Source organism: Mya arenaria, chromosome 8, assembly GCF_026914265.1.
Source record: "Mya arenaria isolate MELC-2E11 chromosome 8, ASM2691426v1".
Taxonomy (NCBI): Eukaryota; Metazoa; Mollusca; class Bivalvia; order Myida; family Myidae; genus Mya; species Mya arenaria.
Window position 1 is genome coordinate 39,024,064 of NC_069129.1, and position 22,948 is coordinate 39,047,011.

General features: G+C 39.4%; 1 protein-coding gene across 1 annotated transcript in view; it reads right to left on the reverse strand.

Annotated features, from left to right (window-relative positions):
• Positions 1–9,838: 9,838 nt before the first annotated feature.
• The window catches only part of LOC128244175 (atrial natriuretic peptide receptor 1-like), a 43,189-nt gene continuing 30,079 nt past the window's right edge, over positions 9,839–22,948 (reverse strand). Inside the window, exons 12-22 of the mRNA XM_052962193.1 lie at positions 22,731–22,802; positions 16,935–17,118; positions 15,416–15,565; positions 14,983–15,154; positions 14,519–14,665; positions 13,980–14,103; positions 13,594–13,662; positions 12,774–12,948; positions 12,461–12,559; positions 11,414–11,505; positions 9,839–9,972 (exon numbers count right to left, since the gene is read on the reverse strand). Coding sequence (XP_052818153.1) covers positions 9,883–9,972; positions 11,414–11,505; positions 12,461–12,559; positions 12,774–12,948; positions 13,594–13,662; positions 13,980–14,103; positions 14,519–14,665; positions 14,983–15,154; positions 15,416–15,565; positions 16,935–17,118; positions 22,731–22,802 — 1,374 coding nt within the window. The 3' untranslated portion in view covers positions 9,839–9,882. The remainder of the gene's footprint in view (positions 9,973–11,413; positions 11,506–12,460; positions 12,560–12,773; positions 12,949–13,593; positions 13,663–13,979; positions 14,104–14,518; positions 14,666–14,982; positions 15,155–15,415; positions 15,566–16,934; positions 17,119–22,730; positions 22,803–22,948) is intronic.

A 22,948-nucleotide genomic window follows, 5' to 3' on the forward strand; every position in this document is an offset into this window, starting at 1 on the left:
CTTTTAAGGTCTGCCATTGGTGCATCATTTTCTCGACGATTTATGGCCAATGGTTTACTCATGTTTCCATAGCAACCATGGATTTCGTCCAAACATATTTTGACTGCATAAATAGTCTGTGTTTAAAACGGCAACAAGTATTAAAAATACAAAAATGGATTATCATTTTTATATTACTTTATGTTCCTTAAAGAGTGTGTATTAAGAAATTGTTAAAATTATAAGCTAGTTGTAATATTGTAACGTTCATTTTGCACGTCATTTGAATAATGGGTTTTCGTAACGACGTCATGTAAATAACGTCAAATTAAGTATTCAAAATACGCAATACATGGTCTCACTTGTAAAGACCTATCTCACGCAATTTAAGTGATATCATCATGATGAGTTTCCTCCTGAAATAGTATTTAGTTCAAAAACCTTAAAACATCATAATAGCAAATATATGTTCGAAGGCCCAAAATCGTGCGATGTGGCTAATTTAGTGTTTGTTCATAAAATGAAATAAAATATTTTGAAAGTTTTAAAAAATCGTTGCTAACATAAATTTTGTGGGTGAGTCCCTTGGGCCATTTAAGTTACTTCCTTGTGAAACCCTTATGCATAGAAGTTTTGTTTTAAAAAAATATGGAGGTAGAATTAATCCTAAAGAAGTATAAAATGACATGTAGCATGTATCTTTACATGTACAATATAGCTCGACTGTTGGAAGAATTAGAAGTGCAATTCTACTCACCCTGGCGATGGCAACACTCCTTGGTTAGAGTTTTGAGTGCAAGTAACTATGTAGATCATATCTCAGTAAGCACTTGATGTATTGGATTGATACTTTATTCAATATTTCCCAGTCATCACTATAACTCAAATAATTAAGAAACAGCTCTAGGTTGAATATACACTCGCGGTCAATGAAAGGCACGAAAGTGTATACAGAATTATATACAGCGAATTAGGGCATACTTTAATTTCTATACATGAACATGTTGTTTTAGCAGATTTGTAATAACATAGCTGGTAGTTTGAGGGATATTTAATGTCCAGTACACAATACCGTGAGGTCCGTGCAAATCGTTATTTTTGCAAATGGTCATTTGTGAATGTGCTGCAAGTACACATTGTATCAGTACACACCTAAACTCCAGACTGTTAAAACACCAGCAAAACCTTTTTCTATAGTTTACACTCTGGGACATTTGAGTGACTCACAACGTATTGAAGCCATTGGTATGGTAGCCAGTGGTATGTCGTAACACGCTGTTACATGAATGATGAATTGTTTTATCTTGATTATATTGCGATTAATGAGAAGACACGAAGAAACCGGCTTTGTGGCAGATCGGCCGCGCCCAGGACGTCAACGAGTAACGTCTCTCCAACAAGACCGTCATAGTGTCCTTTCCCATCGTCGAGACCGCTTCCGGACATCAGTACAGACTGCCCGGGAGACACGCTGATACAATCAGCAAAGTATCAGTCGATCAACGGTTCGTCGACGTTTACTGGCTGCAGGGATAAGGGCATATGCTGCATACAGGGGCTACGTCTTAATGCCGGAAAGACGTAGGAACCGCCAATTGTGGTCTCGCCAACATCTAAGATGGACGTAAAACCGGTGGAAAGAAATTTTATTCACAGACGAGTCAAGATTTTGCACAGATATGCTTGATGGTAGGCGTAAAGTATGGCGTCGAGTCAGACAACACTTTCGCTGGGGAGGAGGCAGTGTCATGGACTGGGCAGGCATTTCCTGGTACAACAAGACACCGCTTATAGTAGTGCAAGGAAATCTGATGGCCCAGCGGTATGTTGACGACATCCTAGAACCATGCGTGATGTCTTTCTTGCAAGATCATCGTGATGTCACCATTTTCCAACATGATTAAGCACGGCCCTATTCAGCCAGACTCACTACTGACTTGATGACACGTCAGAACATCAATGTCTTGCCCTGGCCTACCTTATATCCGGACTCGAGTTCAATTGAGCATATTTGGGACCAGCTTGGACGTCAGGTACACAGTGGATGTCACGTCATCAACAACATGGCCGAGCGTGTGCAGGCGCTTTAGGAGCAGTGGAATACCACTCCCAGTCCCGCATATAAAGTCTCATTCTTAGTATGCGATGCAGGTGTCAAACTGTCCTGGATGCTAATGGCGGGGATACTAGATATTGAGTTTGTGAATTTCTATTTTTACCCCCGACGTCTTAAGTGGCACAATAATCATCAACTTTCCCACAATTTATCATTTGGCAAGTGTTATATTTCAGAATAGCCTAAACTTCATTTTACTCTAGGTTTTCTAATGGAACTTCACATCAACGTCAAATTATATTAAGGATGTTCTCTGCTGCATTTTCATTGACCGCGAGTATGTTTATTTTCAATTATTTGCCTTTTTGTCTTTGAAATTCTGGTTTAAGTTTAGGTGCATATCTTAGAAAGCACATGATGTATATTTGATCGATAACTTCCACAAAACTTCAACCATCAACCTATTTAAAGATCGATTCAGACATCTTTACCTTGCAGTTATTGCAAAGTATTACGCTTGTATGCTTTAGAAATTCTGGTTAAAAGTCTGTCTTTCTCACCAATAACTTGTTGTGTAAGATTAAAACCTAAAACAAAGCTTTACAGTCAATGTACCTACTAAATTAACGTAGTTATGTAATTATTCCCACATAAATGGGGGAGACTAGTTTATGCTCGAGTTGTCTATCTGAGATGTCTGTCCGTCCGTATGTTCATCACAAATCGTGTCCGCTGAATTTTTGAACCGCTTCGAGGATTTTGAAATTACTCACCACAAATGTTCACCATATTCAGACGATGTGCAGAGCGCATGTTACAGTCAGCTCGATTCAACGTCAAAGGTCATGCCTACAATTCGTGTCTGCTCCATATCTCTAGAACCTCTTGAAAGATTTTGAAATAACTACCCACAAATGTCCACTTTATTGAGACGATGTGCAGATCGCATGTTGCTACCAGCTCGGTTTATGAACTACATTTCGTCTCCACTCCATATCTCTTGAACAGCTTGAAGAATTTTGAAATAACAACCCACAAATGATCACCATATTGAGATATGCAGAGCGCATGGAACAACCAGCTCTTTACACAAAAAGGTCAACTTTTATATGACTATATTTTAAGAGATCTGCATAGGGCATGTTACAGCCAGCTTGGTTTAAGGTCAAGGTCACATTTTGAGGTCACAGGTCATATGACTATTGTGTGTGTGCTTCATTTTTCTACCACCTCAGATAAGTAGATCCAATAATTTAACCATGCTAGATATTCTTATCTTGCCCACGGGCGAAGATAAAATGCCCGTATGGAACTCCTTTTTAACGGTCACCACATTATAATAACCTCCCTTGTTGAAGACTGTCGTCAGTAGCATCAAGGAAATCTTTTCGTTTGGTAATATTTAGAACGCTAATTAATTATTTCTCGCTTCAAATGTCACCATAAAACAGTTTTCACGCACCATTCAAGAAATAATGCTTCATTTTCCTTAGAACTATTTAAAAAAAAAACGATTTGACTATTAACATTAACTGGATCACTGCGCGCGTATCCATGACAATCACGTGCTATCGCATATCCATACGCAATTATTTTCACTATGCACAAAAGAGTTCCAGCAAAAAATACATTTTTAATTAATTTTGTTTAACTGAGGTGGGAGAAAAAGCATCTACCATAGCCGCTCGTGTAAGATAGTTTCATCCCGACCCTCGCGCAGGGTGTATTGCGGAAACTCGGTTAACCTCGTTTCCGCAAAACACCCTACGCTCGGGTCGGAATGAACCTATCTTACACGCTCGGCCATGGAAGATACTTATACTCTTGAACCTATTGAAGGTGTTTTTTTTAAATAACTTCCCACAAATTCACTAAATATTGAGATGACGTCACACTGAAAGGCCAAAGGTCATATGACAACTGCCTAGTTCGTGAAGGATTTTATGCACATAACGACTCTTGGTCAAATGAAAGAAAACCTTTCAAACGACCTCTTCGGAATCGGTTCGTCCATATTGATGGGATTTTTCTGACATTAAATTTTCCCAAGACTTGATTAGTCAAAAAATAAAGTCAGGTCAAATAATAGAAACAAACTTATAAAAGACATCTTTGAAACCGGTTAGCCAGTATTTATAAAACTTCACAGGCAGATTCATTACATTGGTCTTTACCAAAACTGTTTTAAAGGTACTCGCTCATGTGTTAATTTGGACCAAAAATTAGTTTTCCCGGTAATGCATCTGAAAGCACTTGCTTTATCTTTTTTTTCTGTATGATACAGAAATTGCAGAAAAAACAGTTACTGGGCGAGTACATAAATCGGAACAGTACATAAATATGGAACACCTGTTATAAAAGCGTTTTTCCGATCACGATCGGTTTATTTACGATTTTAATCAATAAAGACGCCTGCCTTAGATACAAGTTCCAAAGAACACTATACCCGGTAAGTTTTTCAAATGCTGCTATCATTCAAAGTTTTTCGTGCTCAAATGTCAATACATGGCACGCGGGGGAATAATGTTCATGTTTGCCACAATGGGAGCAGGACTTTTCAACCCCTTCTTAAAACGAAGACTTTTCAACCCCTAAATCAAAGACTTTTCAACCCCTAAATCAAAAACTTTTCAACCCCTAGTTGAATTATTTTAATAGCCATATTGAAGACTTTCCAACCCCTTCATCAAAGACTTTTCAACCCCTAGTTGAATTATTTTAATAGCCATATTGAAGACTTTTCAATCCCTAAATCAAAGACTTTTCAACCCCTTCATCCAAGACTTTTCAACCCCTAATTGAATTATTTTAATAGCCATATTGAAGACTTTTCAATCCCTAAATCAAAGACTTTTCAACCCCTAGTTGAATTATTTTAATAGCCATATTGGAGACTTTTCAATCCCTAAATTAAAGACTTTTAAACCCCTAGTTGAATTATTTTAATAGCCATATTGGAGACTTTTTAATCCCTAAATCAATGACTTTTCAACCCCTAGTTGAATTATTTCAATAGCCATATTGAAGACTTCAACCCCTATTATTTGATTTTTTTGTCATTGTTTTTTTGCATAAAACTTAATTTTTTAAAACATTTTTTTGGAAATAAATTTGTTATTTTTACGCTTTTAGAGCACACGTCAATTATAGCAATTAACACATTTTTATTGAAATACAATTAAAGATGTGTTTGACCAAACTTTTGTTGTCTAGATAACAAAATAATTGTATAATTGCAAAAGAAAGTAATTGCATAAAAGGTGCCATTTTAATAATAAATAACGTGACAAAGTAAATTGACTATTCCATTGAGTTCATTGACTAGTGTAGAGTTTTCAGATGTCCCTGAAAGGTTTTGCGAACGTCGCCGCAAGTTTTCTTATTACTTTCACAAATTCATCGGTCACGGTTCATCCAATCTTCAGAATATTGCTCAGCCAGTGTGAATATGCATTGGTTCAAAAACTAGGGTCACTAGGTCATGGATAATTTCAACAGTGTTTATCCAAACTTCATAAAACGCTGTCATATTTAAGACAGATTCAGCAAGAGTTTTGGAAGAGCAGAGGTAAGATAGAGGTCGCCCAATCCAACAGGAAAGGGATCCCCATGGAAGTGGTAATGGATGATGGTAGTACTTCTTCTGATGTCCACACTGTTTTGAATAAATGGAAGCAAGATTTTCATAGTCTTTTAAACAAGAAATATGATGATGTTTGTTTTCAAAATGTTTTTACTCAACATGAAAATGGTATTGGTGACCAATCAAATTGTTATATTACTGTTGAAGAAGTAAAAACAGCCATTTTTAGGGCAAAGTTGGGTAAAGCAAGTGGTTTTGATAATATTCCAATAGATATTTTTAGAAATAATTGCGCGGTTTCCTTCTTGCATATTTTGTTTAATGTTTGTTTTAGCACAGGAATTGTTCCGACAGATTGGGGAAAAGTTGTTATTGCCCCAATACCTAAATCTAATACAGCAGACCCTCGGGATCCTTTATCTTATAGGGGCATAGCTCTTTCACTGTGGAATGTATAAAGTTTATTGTTCAATTTTAAATTGTAGATTGTCAAATTGGGCAGAAAGTAATAACATATTATCTGATGAACAAAATGGCTTCCGGAAACATAGAAATACTATTGACCATGCAGCTACTCTGTGCAATATTATAGATACAAGGAAAAAGCTTAAACAGTCAACCTTTTGTGCTTTTATCGACTACAAGAAAGCGTATGACTTTATAAATCGTGGTCACCTTTGGAAAAAACTTTTTGATACTGGCATAAAAGGTAACATGTTTAATGCTGTACGATCCCTGTACCATTCTGTGTCAGTATGCATTAGAGTCAATGGATTATAACAGATTGGTTTGATAGTACTTGCGGCTTGCGACAAGGTTGATCCTTGTCTCCTTTGTTATTTAATTTGTTTCTTAATGATTTAGTAGCAAAAATTAAGGCTATAGGCAAGGGTGTTAACATAGAAAATGAATTGGTTTCTATCCTGCTGTATGCAGATAATATTGTTCTTATAGCTGAAAATGAAAATGATTTACAATATATGTTGGAAGTGTTATCCAACTGGTGTGCTGCTAACACTATGACAGTAAACCCTCAGAAAAGTAATATAGTCCATTTGAGACCACCATCTGTTGACAAAACATGTTATACTTTCACTTGTGGTGACCATACTTTACAAGTCGTCAGCCAATACACCTACTTGGGTCTTCTTTTGGATGAGCTTTTAGATTTTGAAAAAAAACTGCAAAGTCTGTGGCACAAAGTGCTAGAAGAGCACTAGGGCTCTTGATAGCAAAATCGAAAAGCCTTGGTGGCATGCCATATAATGTTTTCACAAAACTATATGAAAGCTCGGTGTGGCCCATTGTTGCTTATGGTGCCTCTATATGGGGTACTAAGTCCTACTCCAGTATAAATGCGGTGCAAAATAGGGCTTTGCGCTTTTATCTAGGTTTGGGATAATATACTCCAACTGCGGCCCTATATGGTGAGCTTGGTTGGCAACCAGCTTTTGTGAAACAGTGGAGATCTGTAGCTAGACAATGGCATATATTTAATAGTATGAAAAGAACTAGATTGAACTATAAAATATATGAATACTGTAATAAAAAAGCAAGTCCTAGATGCAAAAACTGGCAATATATTTTTGTACAACAGTTGGAAAGAACAGATTTGTCTACTGTTTACACATTCTCAGCTCTCATCGAAAAGATTTTGTGATTTTGTTGAAAATAATAGTATGGATTTATATATTAATACGTGGAAAAACTGTATAACCAGTGCAACTGGTCCTAGTGGACGTGGCAGAAATAAGTTGAGAACATATCAGCTATTAAAATCTCAATTTGAAACTGAGTCCTATGTATCAATTCCAATGCCTATAAAAAATAGAACAGCACTTGCTAAGTTTAGGTGCGGGGTAGCACCTCTTCGTCTGGAGACTAGCAGATATGAAAATCTGGCAGTGATCGATAGAATCTGTCCTATATGTAAACAATACGTTGAGTCAGAATTACATGTGTTAACTACATGTAAATGTTCTGCTTACCAACCACTTAGAAATGCTCTATATGATAACGCTAAGGATATCAATGTTGAGTTTGTTAACATGGATGAGGTACATAAGTGTATATTTTTACTCTCCAATACAGATATTGTTAAATTAACCGCCAAAACCTGTTTTAATATACTTGAATTCCGATTCAATGCTTTGTACAAGTAGTTAAGTGAAGTGATAATCCTTTTAGATGTATCATAGTTTCTTAGCTTAAATGAGTCATGTAAATAAGATTAATTTTCTTTTTTAGAATAGACTTAATTGTTTTTTATCCTTTATCAACAATGTCAAGATATGTTGTTGTATTTTTAGTCTCCTGTAATTGAATTGTATGAATGGATGTGCACTGAACTCTTAAATATTTGTATTTTGTGTTTTGTCATGTTGTGTACATATGAGACATGAATAAACTATAAAACTATTTAATGTTTGTTTTAGCACAGGAAATGTTAAAAGTATATTATTCCTTTCATTAATTCAACAGTGTTTATCCAATACTCCGATATCATATTTAAGACCAGTGTGAGTAGGGATCATCTCGGGTCTAAAACTAGGTTACGAGGTCAAATCAAGAAATAACTTGCATTCATAAATTCTACAGTGTTTGTCGTATCTTCATGAAACTCTGTCTAGAATATTTGTCAACATTATTTTAAGGACCAGTATGAACATGTATCTCGTGTAAAAAACCCAGGTCATTTGATCAAATCAGAAAATAATGATGCCTTTAATGCGGTTTCATTAAACATCATTATGGTGTGAACAGGAGAGAACCAAAACAAAGGTATTTTGACCAACATGGCAGCAATTTCAGCATTTGCATTTTTTTTCATGAGCAGCAAATGTGGCTGTTCTGCTGTTAACATCTTAACAACTCGCATATAAATTATTTTATTACTTTTTGAAAAAACAAAACAAAACCTTTTTATATGCACTTTTGATCGGTGATCGATCGAAAATTTGTCACCGACCATTTTCAACCAGTGTCAGAAAATCCATTGACTAGTTACCGATCTGTCTCATGTGCATGCACCGGTCTCAATAGTCGGAAAGTCATCGCAAATTGCGAAGTGGACGCATCGCGGTGGTAAAGTTGATGCGACCAGGGCTTTACAAATGTGATTTGAAGAGTAGAGCTCGCTCTCTTATGGACTGTAACGTGAATCAATAAGCATCCACTTCGCGAAGATATTGGTCATTTATCTTAAATGGGACCTTATCTTTGTATATCCAATCGCAAAGTTCTTTAAATCATGCAGATCTCCCCATTTTTGCATTCCAAATGCAGAGAAATCAAATCCCGAGTTATAACTAAATTACGTCGAGACACTCGCCGTTTTCTCTTTTAATGTAATCTTTATAAAAGGAGCAGGTTAACATTCCAAATATGGCTAAAAAAGGCCTGACACCAATGATCATTTAACATGACACGAAAGGGAGCTTGTTTCCGAATAATCATTTGTTGGAGGTTGTAACTTGCCTATGTCAATCAAGTGCTAGTATTTATTGACGGAATATCAATCTATTTATTGTTCAATTGAATGGCAACCAACGTTTTCTTCATTGCTTGGGTATAAATAATGAAACAACTGAAATATTTGTGATAAAAATCACTTTATTGCAAACAAGAAATGACTAGAATAATGGATATTGAACACAACTATAGCTGAACACATTTAACAAGATGTTAATGGAACAAAAAGCAAAAATATAACCATGTAGTGTACCTGGGTGTCTGCTATAAAGCTGTCGGTTGTATAAAAGGGTTGGGTTTTTTTTGTAAGAAATCAAGCAATATTGTTTAATATCATGAACTACTTAAAATGCAATACATGTACTTAAAATAACAACGAAAAATTATTGATGGCGTTGAACGTTGATTCACAAATAATGTATTGGGCTGAACATTTTGTCGTTGATCAAACATAATTTTCATTTTAAAGTTTATACATTGCGTTTTTAAGGTATCTCAGTGTACTTTGCTCTTTACTTTCAACACTCATTGTTGCACTTCTTATGTTGTATTCCTTATAAGTAGCTGCTTAAAGTATCCAACTAAATTCTTTACGTTCTGCAACACTTAAGCTCAAGGAAATACAACCATATTTGAACATCATTAAATTAGTACAACGCAAAATAAAGTTTATAAAATGGCAAGACACAACTCTAAAACTTCACCTGGCATTACACAGCCAACTTAAAACTTCAGCAAATCTTAACCGTTACAGCCACATTGAGTGTACTTGTATCTAGAAGCCGGGTGCCGGTCAGACTTCACATTTCGGCATGCCCGGATACTCGATGCCCGTGCCATCGTCATATTTCTCAAGGAAATATGTGTTCATCGTGCCTTTTCCCTGAAATATATTTTGTTTGAGTATGTCAACAAAATTGAACCAACTGTTCGAAAGAGTGTTTTGCAAAATATTCCATTTAAGGTATTCCTACATCTATGCGTCTGTTAAAACTATTTTAAAGTTACACACGCCGTTTTTTTTAATTCAATCTTTATAAAATTGGGCTTGAAACTGTAAAAAGCTAATAGGCATATGCCCGACACAGTTTGACAAAAAAACGTTGGATGGGGTGCATGGGTCATGGTGATACGGGAGGGAATTTGGTGCGTGGTAATACCGGGGAATATGTAGGGCGTGGTTATACGGCGGATCATGTGGGGCATGGTAATACGGGGGATCATGTTGGGCGTGGTAATATAGGGAATATGTAGGGCGTGGTTATCTGGAGGATCACATGGGGCGTGGCAATACGGCGGATCATGTGGGGCATGGTGATACGGGGGTCATGTTGGGCATGGTTATACGGGAGATCATTTATGGCGTGGTTATACGGGGGATCATGTAGAGCGTGGTAATACGGCGGATCATGGTAATACAGGGGTCATGTGGGGCTTGGTTATACGGGAGATCATGTGGGGCTTGGTAATACGGGGGAAAATGTCGGCCATGGTAATACCGGGGATAATTCTGGGCTTGGTAGTACGGGGGATTATGTGGGACATGGTAATGAGGGGGATTATGTGGGGCTGGGTAAAATGGGAAATAATGTGGGTCTTGGTTTATACAGGGAACAATGTGAGGCATGGTAATTCGAGGGATAAGGTGGGGCTTGGTTTATACGGGGATCAATGTGAGGCATGGTAATACGGGGGATAATGTGGGGCTTGGTAAAACGGGGGATAATGTGGGGCTTGGTAAAAGGGGGGATACTGTGGGTCTTGGTAATTCGGGGGATAATGTCGGGCATGGTAATACCAGGGATGATTTGGGGCATGGTAATACGAGGGATACTGTGGGGCCTAGTAACACGGGGGATAATGTGGGGCATGGTATTACGGGGGATAATGTGGGACGTGCTCATATAGGGGGTCATGTGGGGCTTGGTAATACAGGGGATAATTTGGGACATGCTCATATTGGGGGTCATGTGGGGCGTGGTGATACGGAGGATAATGTGGGCATGGTTTAATGAGGGATCATGTGGAGTTTGGTAATACGTGGGATAATTTTGGGCGTGGTTTTATTGGGGGTCATGTGGGCCGTCTTCTCGGGGTAGGGGATGTGTCATGTTGGGCATGGTAATACGGTGGATAATGTGGGACGTCTTTATGGGGTAGGGGGGTGTCATGTGTGGCATGGTAATACGGGGGATAATGTTTGGCATGGCTTATGGGGGCTCATGTGTTGCGGGCTTATTCGGGGGATCATGTGGGGCACCAGTGGTTTGTGCAAATGGAACTCTCACATCAAAGATCTATTGAAAGGAAGGCCAGTCAATTACCTTGATCTCAAGTGGTCCCCTGTCTTCCAGTATATACTCCGGGTATTTCTTTAGTAAGGCCTGAGTACTGCCCGACATGTGAATCTTAAAGGCTAAAATCAGTACAAAATAGATTAAACATTTGACAAAATGTATTTTAATAGCTTAAGGTAAGTCCTCTGCAACTCTGTGATATATATTGAATAGAAATATACTATGTCTCATCGCCAGCGAAGATCTTCATGTTGAGGAAAAAGTGACATTTTCATTTTTTGTGAGGTTTCTTGCCTCATAAAGTTGGCAATCACTGGCAGTAATACATATTTTCGAAAACATTAAATTTAACATATTGTCAAGAGTTTGTTTTGTAATCCTTTTTCTTGGTTAAAAAATATGTTTTTGTTATAACATGAATACATCAACAGGACTCATTTTTGCAGACATTGAAACACGCACGCACGCACGCACATACTCTCAAACACACGTTTTGTGTGTGTGCATGGCTTATAAATGTTGTTGCATAAAGTGGCCTGAGAGATTTAACGGAAGTACTTGACTTGATTGACTGGATTGACATAACAGCAACCTTGAAAGTGCGTGCAACTCACAGCATTTAGTCAGACAATGATATAAAAAATCATTGTAATTTGTCATGATTTCAGAATGCACAAATGGGAGAGAAGTGCGGTGAAATTGACACAATCTGCAAATTGTGTTGCCTAAATCCCACCCCTGAAACGTGTCTGAATATCTCTTTGGTCGGAGGTGTTCCAGGCATCAACAGTTTTTTCAAATATTTTTCGCCAATGTTTAATTCCAAAGTCTAACCGGGCCAATATAAAGTTGTCTGCATGTTGGAAATCAACCGCTTTCTGAAAAGCCCCCCCGCACCCCCCACACACACACACACAACCCCGCCGCACCCCTACCCCGTTGTAGAAAAACTCGTCAGTACAAAATTAAAAAATAAATGTTATATAATGATAACTGAATTTCGTCACTTCTGTTTCTACACGCAAATGATTCATCATTAGTTTATCTCGAAAGAATGTTCACAAAATCTCGTACGTTTTGAGTTGGATTCCATCCTGGAAGCAGTGTTGACGGTGTCGCCAAATAGACAATAGCGGGGCATCGTCAGCCCAACCACCCCCGCGACCACAGGACCTTCAAAAAATGTAACAAACATGCAAATGTGCGTACATGCTGAATAAACCGTACCACCAAAAGGTGGGTCATCAGACCTCTACCCACTGTGCTTAAAATTAATATTTTCGAACAGAGGCTCTGTCGGGTCTGTATGAACCATATTGTCAAATTTAGTTAAAAAACACTGTTATGAAATAGTCTGAATTTCTCCATGTTTACAATACATGTATACCTGAGTGAAGCCCGATCCTGATCTTAAGGACCTCTTCCGGCATGTGACTAATCGTGAAGTCGCGAACGCGGTGGCGGATGGCCAAGGACATATTACAGATCTCTAGCGCGTGTCGGTCACCAATCCGTTCCGGAAGCCCCGACACGCACATGTACGCGTCCCCGATAGTCTCAACCTGAGGGAGAATATGTTGTCAAGGCAACACAATCGAGGGATCAGAGTAAGACAGAACTACATCCTTATAAACGAGAAAATAGAAGAAGATTTGTCTGTTTTTCTCTGAACTCTCGAAAAGATGCGAATAACAAAAAAGTATTTTAATTCAACAATGATCAATTCAACAACAATCTCAGACAAATGAAGTGTGTGATATACAGAACCAATCGTGCTCAAGACAAGGGAATTAACCCATGCTATTTCCTTTAAAGTCAAAAGACCTGTAATATTAAGTGACATTAGTCCTTATATTATGCAATGTTTGTTTTTTAAGATTTACACAAAAGGTCACGCCTATCAACAATCTACCATAAAATAACTGAATTAAAGCATTTTAAAAATGTCCAAAAATGCAAACTTTTAAGTCACATGTCACTTAATGTTGCTAGTCATATGACACAAATGAAATAGCAAGAGTTCCCTTCAGTCGACTGTAGAGACAGCTAGCTACCCCTTGTGGTGAGAAGCAGAACTGTTTACCATTTGTGACCTTTCCCATACGCGACATTTGTTGAAACGGTAGGTCCCCGTCTGTTACTTTCAATGATTTTCAATTCTATTTATTTATAACAATACGGTTTGTATTCATTTATAAACATTGTACCTTGTAGACTTTGAATAGTTCGATGGTGCTGTCAAAAGCTGTGTAGAGGTCATTAAGGAGGTCCACCACCTGCAAGTGAACAATTCGAATAGCCCATCAGATATATCGGACTTTAAAATGGCTCGAACTTGGCAAGGAGATATATTATCGCTTTATTCCCGATCCGTTATGTCTTATACATAAAGATTACAAGTGTATGTAAATATCGTGAACTAATTGTGAGATATTTGTTTGTCCAATGTTGGGTCTCGCGTTAGAAGTTTTAAGGACTAATGAGTTATGCCTTGCATGTTCATGAACGACACTCGCACAATTACGACGTCGATGGCAATGACAACACGAAACAGACGAACACATAAACAATTTTGCAGCTCTAAGATTGTTACCTGAATCGGCGTGCTGGCTCCACATATGACGGTAAAACCGACGATATCAGAAAAGTAGATGGAGACGCAGTCGAAGGATTCCGGAGCAACCCTCTGGCCCGTCTGCAGCTGATTAGCTATCGACCTGCATGGAAGGGATGAAGTAGATAGACATTGCATCATATCTTACAAAGGACTTCAATTAACATCCTCTATATACATTTTGTCAAAATGACACGTGGTACTCACGGCGGTATCAGACGGTGAAGCAGCTCTTCCACCATCCCTTTCTTGACGAGTTACGCCTTGATGCCGTACGCTGCCAGCTGCTCCAAGTTATCCGCGTTCTTGTTACCTTTACCTTAAGCATTACCCATGTCAGAAACAGTATATACATTCACAGTGGCAGGAGACTGTGCTGGTTCTCCTACACACTTTATCTTGGCCAGGTACGCCTTGATGCGAACCGCCGCCAGTTGCTGCAGGTTTCAAATGGCCCTTACATATGGTAGCATCGTGAATTATCTATGCTAGTAGCATTATACGGAGAAAATACTAACGGCGGGAGGAGCCTGTGAAGGAGCTCCTCGACCTTATCCTTCTCGGCCAGGTACGCCTGCGTGCGGTCCGCCGCTAGCTGCTCCAGATTGTCCGCGTAGTCCGACATCCGCTGTAGCAGGTTGTCCATTATGTTCGTCTTCTTGCCGCTGAAATCACAACAGTTGCGGGTATACACATGCAGGCCACTATAATGCTTATAGTTGTTGTTAGCTGTGATTTGCCTTAGCCAGACATGATAACAATTCGGAAGCTCGCGAGGGTATTTCCGTCAAACTACAATCACGTTAGTGTGACTGTGAAATAGCCTGCATTACCAATTGCGGGACAGGTACTTGTGACATCATGTTTTTTGCGGAAGTAATTTTCACATTTAAAGATAGTTTCCTGTCCTTTATGGAAAAAATCGCTTGATAGGCAAAATTAATTCGAAAATGACGACCACGTCTTTTTGAGAAAACAATACCGTCTGATTTTCTTGTATATTTCCTCGATGTCGTTGAAGGAGGGCCTATCCTCCGGTGTGTCGTTCCAGCAGTTGGTCGCCAGGTTCCGCAGTTCCGGTGCACACTGCTCGTCGTCCCCAAGTGACGGCCGTAGCACCGCCGGCACCCGCGTCCGCAATTGTCTGAGGATATCTGGACGCACGAGTGAAAAGAGAGGAAGCTACTTATACGTAAGTATATCATGACTTTTGCTACGGACTCATAAAAAACTATGCTAGTCCAAATATGAACTTACAAAAATACCCTAAAAATACACTCATTCTTTTCCTATTATTTTCCTTTGAATTTACTACACAAGTAACTGAACCGTACCTATCATAATGCTAATGATGCATGTATAAATAACATTGAAACCAACTAACAATCATTTCAAAACCTAAATTATGCCCATACCTTCGACCTCCATGCCAGTCTCGTCGAACGGCTCGCATCGCATGATGAGCTCGTGCAAAATAATGGCGAATGAATAGACGTCACCGGCCTGGGAGCTGGAGGCTTGCAGAAGCTGGGCGTCTATGTGCTCCGGCGCCACCCACAACATCTCTATAACATAACACATAAATTATTACAATTTTACAATTGAATATTATTCTTGCAGAAGCCGGGCCCCAACTTCTTGAATAATCAGAAGCGTTTCTTATTGCATTTAGCCACCTGATTCTTTAAACTTTATTTCATCTACTAAAACATACATTTTGTAGTTATTTTCTACCGACTTCTGGGCAGGCAGGGATCTGAATTATCTATAATGTAACTATTTGACAAAATTGATTCTGTAGTGAGTTTTTTAATGATACTAGTATGCAATATTCAATAGTTAAACAAAAACAAGAGGGCCATGACGGCCCTAAAACGCTCACCTAAGCAAAGGGCCACAACTCTGTGATAAAGCATTAATAAAAATGTTGCAATTCAAACATATCTTTACTGATGACGATGTCTTGTTTTATATTTGCAAAGGGTCATGTTATGAAGCTACCTGTACAGTTTCATTGAACATGGCTTGGTAGTTTTAAATCAGAGATTTTTTTAAAGTAAAAAAGTAAGTCGGCCATTTTGTTGTTGTTGTTGTTGATCAATCTCAATGCCTTGTTGTATTTTGTAGACGGTCATGCAATGAAGATTCCTGTGAAGTTTCAGTGAATTTGGCCTGGTAGTTTCAGAGGAGATGTTTTTAAAAGCAAAACAGGAATTTGGCCATTTTGTTGTTGTTGTTGATCAATCGTGACCCCATGTTGTAATTTTGTAGAGGGTCACCCAGGGAAGCTTCCTGTAAAGTGTCATTAAATTTGGACCAGTAGTTTTAGAGGAAATGTATTTTTAAAGCAATACATGAAGTTTGCCATTTTGTTGATGTTGTTGTTGATCAATCGTGACCCCTTGTTGTATTTTTGTAGAGGGTCACCCAAGGAAGCTTCCTGTAAAGTTTCATTGAATCTGGAGTGGTAGTTTCAGAGGAGATGTTTTTTTTAAAGCAAAACATGAAGTCAGCCATTTTGTTGTTATTGCTGTTGTTAATCAATCGTGACCCTTTCTTGTATTTTCGTAGAGGGATAGCCAAAAACGCTTCCTGTGAAGTTTCATTGAATATGGCCAGGTAGTTTTAGAGGAGATGTTTTTTAAGCAATTGTTGACGGATGGACGGACTGACGGACGACGGACAAAGACCGATCACAATAGCTCACCTAGAGCACTTTGTGCTCTGTTGAGCTATAAAATAAACAACTGAAAATCATTTGAGGGTTGGTGAGCTTTTCCGTACCTCGCAAGAAAACGCTCACCAGTGCATTACATAAATCAATTATTTTGTTTAGTTTGATAACATCCGTACTAAAGTTAATGTACCTCATTTTGGCATTAAGAATCGGTTTCCAGCTATTTCCAGGAAAAAACAACATTGAGCGCGCCTTACTTCTGAGATTGATCGTCTCTCCTCCTTCCTTCGCCAGTTCATAACCCTTGAGCCGGTCCACATCCAGCAGCTCGTGTGGACCGTAGTCTGTGATCTTCAGGGAGAATTTGCTGTCTACCACACAGTTGGCGCTAGTCAAGTGCCCATGTACCAACAGCGGACTGTTATGTAGGAACGTCATGCCCTGAAGTATTTAAGTGTTCTTTAATTTCGTAAGTGCGCTGTGTATGCGCTGTGGATGCAACGCTGGGGCCTATGGATGGCGTGGAGGTGGGGGGAAGGGTCTGTTGTGCGGCACCTAATGCCCTGGCGCAACGCTGATGCCAATGAAACGCAAGGGGAAACAGTTGGTGATACGCTGGTGCCTGTGGACCGCCGGTGAGAGACTGCTGTGCGGACTATCATGCCGTAAACATTGATACAATCATGCAGTTGGTGATACGCTGGTGCCCGTGGACCGCCGTTGAGAGACTGCTGTGCTAAACATCATGCCGTAAACATTGATACAATCATGCAGTTGGTGCTACACTGGTGCCCATGGACCGCCGGTGAGAATGCTGCGCGGAACATCATGCCCTAAACATTGATACAATCATGCAGTTGGTGATACGCTGGTGCCCGTGTACCGCAAGTGAGAGACTGCTGTGCGGAATATCATGCCCTAAAAATTGATACAATTATGCAGTTGGTGCTACGCTTGTGCCCGTGGACCGCCGGTGAGAGACTGCTGCGCGAAACATCATGCCCTACACATTGATACAATCATGCAGTTTGTGCTACGCTGGTGCCCATGTACCGCCGGTTAGAGACTGTTTTGCGGAACATCATAACCTAAACATTGATACAATCATGCAGTTGCTGCTACGCTGGTGCCCATGAACCGCCTGTGAGAGACTGCTGTGCGGAACATCATGCCCTAAAAATTGATACAATAATGCAGTTGGTGCTACGCTTGTTCCCGTGGACCGCCAGTGAGAGACTGCTGCGCGGAACATCATGCCCTACACATTGATACAATCATGCAGTTTGTGCTACGCTGGTGCCCATGTACCGCCGGTTAGAGACTGTTTGGGAAACATCATAACCTAAACATTAATAGAATCATGCAGTTGGTGCTACGCTGGTGCCCATGGACCGCCAGTGAGAGACTGCTGCGCGGAACATCATGCCCTACACATTGATACAATCATGCAGTTTGTGCTACGCTGGTGCCCATGTACCGCCGGTTAGAGACTGTTTGGGGAACATCATAACCTAAACATTAATACAATCATGCATGTGGTGCTACGCTGGTGCCCATGGACCGCCGGTGAGAGACTGCTGTGCGGAACATCATGCCCTAAACATTGATACAATCAACAGTTGGTGCTACGCTGGTGCCTGTGTACCGCCAGTATGAGACTGTACCGCCAGTGAGAGACTGCTGTGCGGAACATCATGCCCTGAACATTGATACAATCAACAGTTGCTGCTACGCTGGTGCCCGTGTACCGCCGGTGAGAGACTGCTGTGCAGAACATCATGCCCTAAACATTGATACAATCAACAGTTGGTGCTACGCTGGTGCCCATGGACCGCCGGTGAGAGACTGCTGTGCGGAACATCATGCCCTAAACATTGATACAATCAACAGTTGGTGCTACGCTGGTGCCCGTGTACCGCCAGTGAGAGACTGCTGTGCGGAACATCATGCCCTAAACATTGATACAATCAACAGTTGGTGCTACGCTGGTGCCCGTGTACCGCCAGTGAGAGACTGCTGTGCGGAACATCATGCCCTAAACATTGATACAATCAACAGTTGGTGCTACGCTGGTGCCCGTGTACCGCCAGTGAGAGACTGCTGTGCGGAACATCATGCCCTAAACATTGATACAATCAACAGTTGGTGCTACGCTGGTGCCCGTGTACCGCCAGTGAGAGACTGCTGTGCGGAACATCATGCCCTAAACATTGATACAATCAACAGTTGGTGCTACGCTGGTGCCCGTGTACCGCCAGTGAGAGACTGCTGTGCAGAACATCATGCCCTAAACATTGATACAATCAACAGTTGGTGCTACACTGGTGCCCGTGTACCGCCAGTGAGAGACTGTTGTGACGAACATCATTCCCTAAACATTGGTACAATCAACAGTTGGTGCTACGCTGGTGCCTGTGTACCGCCGGTGAGAGACTGCTGTGCGGAACATCATGCCCTGAACATTGATACAATCATGCAGTTGCTGCTACGCTGGTGCCCGTGGACCGCCGTTGAGAGACTGCTGTGCGGAACATCATGCCCTGAACATTGATACAATCATGCAGTTGGTGATACGCTGGTGCCCGTGGACCGCCGTTGAGAGACTGCTGCGCGGAACATCATGCCCTGAACATTGATACAATCATGCCGATGCTGCTACGCTGGTGCCCGTGGACCGCCGTTGAGAGACTGCTGCGCGGAACATCATGCCCTGAACATTGATAAAATCATGCAGTTGGTGCTACGCTGGTGCCCGTGGACCGCCGTTGAGAGACTGCTGCGCGGAACATCATGCCCTGAACATTGATACAATCATGCAGTTGGTGCTACGCTGGTGCCCGTGGACCGCCGTTGAGAGACTGCTGCGCGGAACATCATGCCCTAAACATTGATACAATCATGCAGTTGCTGCTACGCTGGTGCCCCTGTTCCGCCAGTGAGAGACTGCTGTGCGGAACATCATGCCCTAAACATTGATACAATCATCAGTTGGTGCTACGCTGTTTTATCTATGTTAACAGTAAGGTTCCATTTATGATACTAGTATGAGTGTAAACTATTTAGGAAATTAAGCAATCCTGCCTTAGTCTCTGATACAATTACCGCATCGTCGGCAAAAAGCAGCAAATAAATTGAAATATGGTCAATGTTAATTCCGACGTCCAGGTTTTGTTGTAAATGCATTTCAATATCATTAAGGAAAAGAGGGAAAAAATATCGGCGAGGTTATCTCTGCGTGTACATGCATAAAATACTTTAGGTTGTGATTTCTTCACATCTGTACCTTATATTAATTAAACAAGACAAAATCTAAGTCCCCAACAACCAACTGGTATTCGCTAATAACCAGGGCTTCTAAAAACCAGCAATTTGCCGGTCTGGACAGATTTTGACCAAGCCAGACCGATTTCAGTTTCAAAAAGTGTAAAAAAAATCGGTCCAAAACGACTAAGTCAGTAAAAGATGTAGAAATTGTAATACACAAACATTCATTGGTCATTCACACATTCAAAACTACATCCAATAGTTCATAAAAGTGTCTTGGTTACCATGAGACCGATGCGACCAGCTGCTTTTCCCGCTACGCTGATCACTCTATCAGCCTATCTGTTAATTAGCAGACGATTGCAATCGGTCTAATCACGTGTTTTGGAATAAGCAATTATAAAACTATGTATATACTATTATTCAAGATTATCAGTTGAATGTTGACCCACTAAAGAAGCATTAAGCAAATAAATCATAATACTGTTTCACTTTTTGTCGTCTGACCGCCTTCCGACAGTCACAGTTAATTACGATCGCAGTCTTTCTTGTTAGAAACGCCGCAGAACTCGATGAGAATCTCATTTGAATTGAACTTGTTTCAATGACTATCCGAATTGGCTATGCTGGCTCTAGAGCCCTCTTACGAATTGCCACATTGCAAAAAATATTGACAGAAAAGACGTTGCGAAAATGTATGACATTTTTATAAAATCGGACTATTGAACAGGTCTTTCTTTTTTTGAAGGGGGGGATTTTTTTTTTTGGTGGGGGGGGGGGGGGTCGTCGCCGGGTCCGGACCGATTGAGGTTCCAAAGTTTTAGAAGCCCTGCTAATAACCAACCGGAGATATACGAAAAACCAACTGGCTAATGTACGAAAAAATAAATAAATAAATAAATAAAACTGTGTGTAACAAAGTCAAATATGTTATATAGACAAAACAAGACGCCAATGCGGCGTTGCCGCATTAAAGCCGGATTATTTTTTTTTACGATGCAATTTCGCAAACCCAGGATTTGAGCTAGTGACCTAGTATTTTTAACCAAAAAGACCCATATTTATTGGTATCGGAGATATCGTTCATACAAATAACCTGATCAACAGAAACTATTCCATTTGTGTGAGGAAAATGAACATTTTATAAATACATCAGCTTTTCCAATAATATCTGTCCCAGAGACCTAGTTTTTGACCCTAGATAACACACTTTATATTCTAAGATTTTATGTACACAAATATTTTTTAAGTTAATTAAAATTTAAATCTTTGAAAAATATGGGTAGATATAAAATTCATGATTGGGATGTCTGTTTATAAAATCGCAATGGAATTTAGTTGTTGACTGATATTGATAGGTTTGACATCGGGAAAATGTTTCCTAAAATTTGACCTAGTGACCTAGTTTTTGATCTGAGATGACCCATATTCACAAATGTTTAAGACAACATGTAGACAAATATTCTGACCAAGTTTCATAAAGATTTGACAGGAATTAATGAATTTTTATGACTGTGGAATTCTTTCTCCTAAAATTTGACCTTGCGACCTAGATTTTGACCGGGGATGACCCATATTAAAGAACTTTCAAGATATTATGCAGACAAATATTCTGACCATGTTTCATCAAAATTTGATAAAAATTGTTGAATTTATTAGCGTGAAATAGATTTGACCTAGTGACCTTGTTTTTGACCCAAAATGACACATATTCACATATATTCAAGATAACATGCCAACAAATAGTCTGACCAAGTTTGATAACCATTGGATAAAAACTCTTGATTTTATTACATAAAATGAAAACTTTAATGCAGAATTGTTAACGCCCGTATGACCGCCCGACCGCCCATTTTTCGCCATTCTATAACCCGTAATTTTTCATTGAAAAATTCGGCTAAAAGACAAAATACGTGGTTGTGTTTTACATTAACAATTTTTGACTAGACAACAAGGTATCATCTGAATATTCAACTACCAACTGGTATTTGGATTTTCTCGAAAAACCATCTGGTGAGTGTACAAATAATTATAGTAATAAAAACTATGTTTGTTTACAAGGGTCTTTATTTGAACATGGATAACAATACAATGACTGTTCGATTTCTTTACATGTGCACCTTTTAACCATAAAATAAGGCAAACTTTGAATAACCAACTTGCAATGTTTGAATAAAATAATGGATAATGGACGAAAACAGTGATTTAAAACAGTGTTTGTCACAAAGATACACATGTTTACAGTCGCAATAAATACCATTAGCGTATTTTTTATTTCACGTGTATACCGTAAGACCACTAAAACAGTCAAAATCTGAATCTCCAACTACTAACTGGTTGGATATTCGCAAATAACCAACTGGCTAATGTACGAAAAGAAACTGTGAACTAAAACAGTGTCTAAAACGATACGGCTAAAAAGAGAAAATACGTGATATTTATTTCATTTACAACTTACGAATATAGAGAACAAGGTATACTCTGAATCCAAAACAACCAACTGGTAGTTGGAACTTCGCAAAAAAAAACTGAAAATGTGATAACTAAAGTAGCTGAATATGAACATCACCATCTAACTACTATGTAGTGGATTATTTGAATCCCCAACTAGCAACTAGCAAGGAGGTTGACTATTCGAATAACTAACTACCAACTACCTTCCAACTTTACCGATATTGAATGTTGATCCAATTTTAGGAACAACAATTTATTTCCAATAAAAGGTTGTTTAATTAATAGAAGCATAATATTCACGTTTAATTCTGAGCTCATGAAAACTCGTTTCTCACCTTAATGACGTCTTGAATGAGAGAGTAGCGGAAATCCCAGTCGAGCTCAATGACATCATTCTGTATCATATCCTGAAATCATGTCAACATAATTAAAATCTTGAATAAAAAACGACAAACACACAGAAAATATAAAAAAATGCGATTGTAAGCAAGAGGGTTAAGCAAGTTATTCACAATTGTGTTTTTAAGTTGCACGGTTAGCGCACTCGCTACTC